The following is a 3,004-nucleotide window of genomic DNA, read 5'->3' as shown; positions in this document are numbered from 1 at the left end:
AGCGACGGAGCACGAATATCTGGCATGCCGTGTGACACGGACGAGCTTGGCGAACGGTGCTGCGGCGGTCGATGAGCCGATGAGCCTGTGCTGGCTGCGGCCATGGCAGCGACGGAGCACGAAAATCCGGCGTGCCGTGTGACACGGACGAGCTTTGGCGAACGATGCTGCGGCGGTCGATGAGCCGATGAGCCTGTGCTGGCTGCGGCCATGGCAGCGACCGAGAGAATGGCTGGCGTGGGGCGGGCCATACCTCCCATCATGAGGAGGGCGTGCGCCTTGGAGACGATGGACTCTTTGTCGTCGATCTCGGCCTGGTGCTGCATCGCACGCCACAAGGCATACTCGGATGTGTACTGCACGGCGGCCTTCTTCTCCTTTTCAATGGATCACTGGTCCCTCCTCTTGGCCGATTCCCTGTCGAGCTTGGTGGCGGATGCCGGCGAGAGCTCCAACCGTGGCTTCTTCTTCTTCGCGACAGGCGGTGGGGTGTCGGGATTCGCGCCATCGGGCATGATGGACGGAGAGAGGGGAAAGGCCGGGGGTGCGGGAGGTTTTAGAGAAAAAGGAGGAAAAGTAGCTGGCTGTGCCACCGACGGGTGGGCCAGGGGAGGACAAAGGGGGGCGCGTCCTGCCCGTCCGCGCGTTATCCGTTCGACTGCAAACTCAGCCCAAACTTAGACCGGAAATGAGTCGAAAGCGGACAGAAAACGTCGGCCGCGCGTTGGAGTTGGCCTAGCTAGTTGTACTTGTGCTTCCTTTTGGGCTCCATGGATTTTAATTCAGGTTTCTCTGTCGTGGTATTTCTGTTTTCCATGAAGAAAGACAATTCATTGAAAGAAACCGAAGAAAAAGACGATTCCGTAGTGGGAACGCCGATATGCTCTTGCTCAGGATTGCTGCTGGCCTCAGGGCCCAGGCGGGGGAAGGAGAGACGGCGTCGACATGAAAGAAAGAAAGAAAGAAAGAGAGGCCGGGACGGGAGTAACGAAAAGGAAAGAGAAGGGTGTGACGGTTTCTGCAACGCCCGTCACAGCTTTGCCTTTGCCCAAAGCCGGGCGATTTCCCGGATCCATCTCGGCTTGCGTAGCCCAGTGGCGCAAGTGCACCTCCCCGGGACGGCGACCTGAATCCAACGCGTCCACTCCCCGCGGAATTCATCCATCTGCGCGGACACGACGACAGAGCAGCAAGTTGGAAAGCCACCCGTAAGCCGGACGGAATCCATCGCCGTCGCGGTGGAATTCCACCGGAAGAAAAGGATGCGCGCGCGCGCGCCGCACGGGGCCATGCAGGGGCGGTGCGGCTGATTCGAAAGCGGGACACGACGGTGCAAGGCACGGGACGGGAGTGACGCCGTGCTCGTTGGCTGTCTGTCGTTGCTGCTGGCTGCTGCTAGCTGTGGCTTCACGCCTATGGAGCTGCCCCTTGCACAGGCACGGGCAGGGCGAGCGGGCGGGGGTATGGCAATGGCGTGCGAAAGCGGCATGGCCAAAGGAGCGTGCTCCAACCAACCGCCGGATCATGCGTGCGTGACCGAGGTACGGCCGGCCGGGGTGCGTACGGTTCGTACAGTAGGTTTGTACCGTCCCCACCTTCCTAGGTGGGGAGGAGGAGTAACTGAGTGGCACGGTTCCCCGTACTCCCTAGTCAGAGATAGATAAGCATGAATTCAATGGCCTCATGAGAAATTGCTCGTGGGAAATTTCTAGGCTGGGCTGGGATGGCCGCAAAATCCATTGCAGAGCGTGGCATCGACTCCGGTAGAACCTTTTGTGTTCATACTACCATCCTCCGGTCTTGAATTGAACGTTCGTAAGAGAAATTCGTCGGCCCGATTCGCTCGCTCCCCGGAGTTGGTAGAGGACAGATTTGTCAACAGCAAACGATGAGATTATAGAGATTCTGACAAGAACTTGCATACACGCATCCAGAATCCATCGATGAGTAAATAACCTTTCCTAGAAGGAGAAAAAGAACCGCATCCATCCACTAGTCTAGTTAAACGGCAGGAAGATGAATCAATGGAACAAAATTAGCCCCTTTGCTGATGGAAACACACATGCGCTGTACACCATGTCACCATTCGCCTCCGCCGCACGCAGCGGAGGCGGTCAGGCCAGCGAGGGCCGAGGTCTCGGTCTCCAGTCTCCTACGCCTACGGGCCCGATGCTACCACCTGGCGAACCCCTTCTTCCCGGCGGCGGCCACGGCGGCGGCGCGCTCGAACTTGGCGGCGGCGCAGGGGATGGTGATGCCGCCGGGGTGCTGGAAGCCGAACGCCTCCTCGGCCTCCCGCAGCAGCTCCCCGAACATGGGGTGGTTGAAGTACACCACGGGCACCACGTACCGGAGCGGCTCCCCGGGCCCGCCGCCGCCGACGTACACCGCCACCTGCCCCTTGGGGGTCTTCACCGCCTCGCCGCCGCCGCCGCCGAGCGTTCGCCGGCCGCGGTCCGTCCGGCCGAGGCTGAGGAGCCGCGCCAGCGACCGCCCCCACCGCAGCACGGGCGCCAGCTTCTTGGCCTCCCGGCCCTCCTTCGGGCACGGCGTGTCGAGGCGGAGGTAGCCGCCCCCCCGGCGCCGGCTCCGGCCGCAGAGCGCCCACCGCCACACGGTCAGCAGCTTGCGGCCGAGCCGGAACCCGCCGCGCAGCCTCCTCGTCCTCGGCATGGCGCGGCCGAGATCTCAACGAACCGCCCGCCTGCTTTGCGCTCCTTTCCTGGTCTGGACGAGCGAGCGAGGGGCTCTCGCCTTAATGAATGGGAGGAGACGGAAGTAACCGGTAACGGAAGCCGGAAGGAGTGTGATTAGTGGCGGAAGTGGACTGTTTTATATAGGCGTCAGCCTCACGAGAGGCGCGGCTTTTTTGAGATCCTACTAAAATTTCATGGCTCGTCGTTTTTCGTTCTGATGAAAGGAAGGTTCCTGGCTTGGCTCGGCGCTGGGCTTGTGAAGAAGATTACGTGTGGGTATTTGTCTGGGTTTTTACATGTTTCCTTTT

General features: G+C 60.9%; 1 protein-coding gene across 1 annotated transcript; it reads right to left on the bottom strand.

Moving 5' to 3' along the window:
• Positions 1-1,933: 1,933 nt before the first annotated feature.
• On the bottom strand, positions 1,934-2,796 carry LOC119355895 (auxin-responsive protein SAUR50-like). Its single transcript, XM_037622778.1, has one exon. It carries the CDS (start codon positions 2,671-2,673, stop codon positions 2,173-2,175), a length of 501 nt encoding a protein of 166 aa, XP_037478675.1. The 5' UTR covers positions 2,674-2,796; the 3' UTR covers positions 1,934-2,172.
• Positions 2,797-3,004: the final 208 nt, after the last annotated feature.

This window comes from Triticum dicoccoides, chromosome 2A (assembly GCF_002162155.2).
Source record: "Triticum dicoccoides isolate Atlit2015 ecotype Zavitan chromosome 2A, WEW_v2.0, whole genome shotgun sequence".
Lineage (NCBI taxonomy): Eukaryota > Viridiplantae > Streptophyta > Magnoliopsida > Poales > Poaceae > Triticum > Triticum dicoccoides.
The sequence above is the reverse complement of the archived record's forward strand: the minus strand, read 5'-3'. Positions and strand labels throughout refer to the sequence as shown.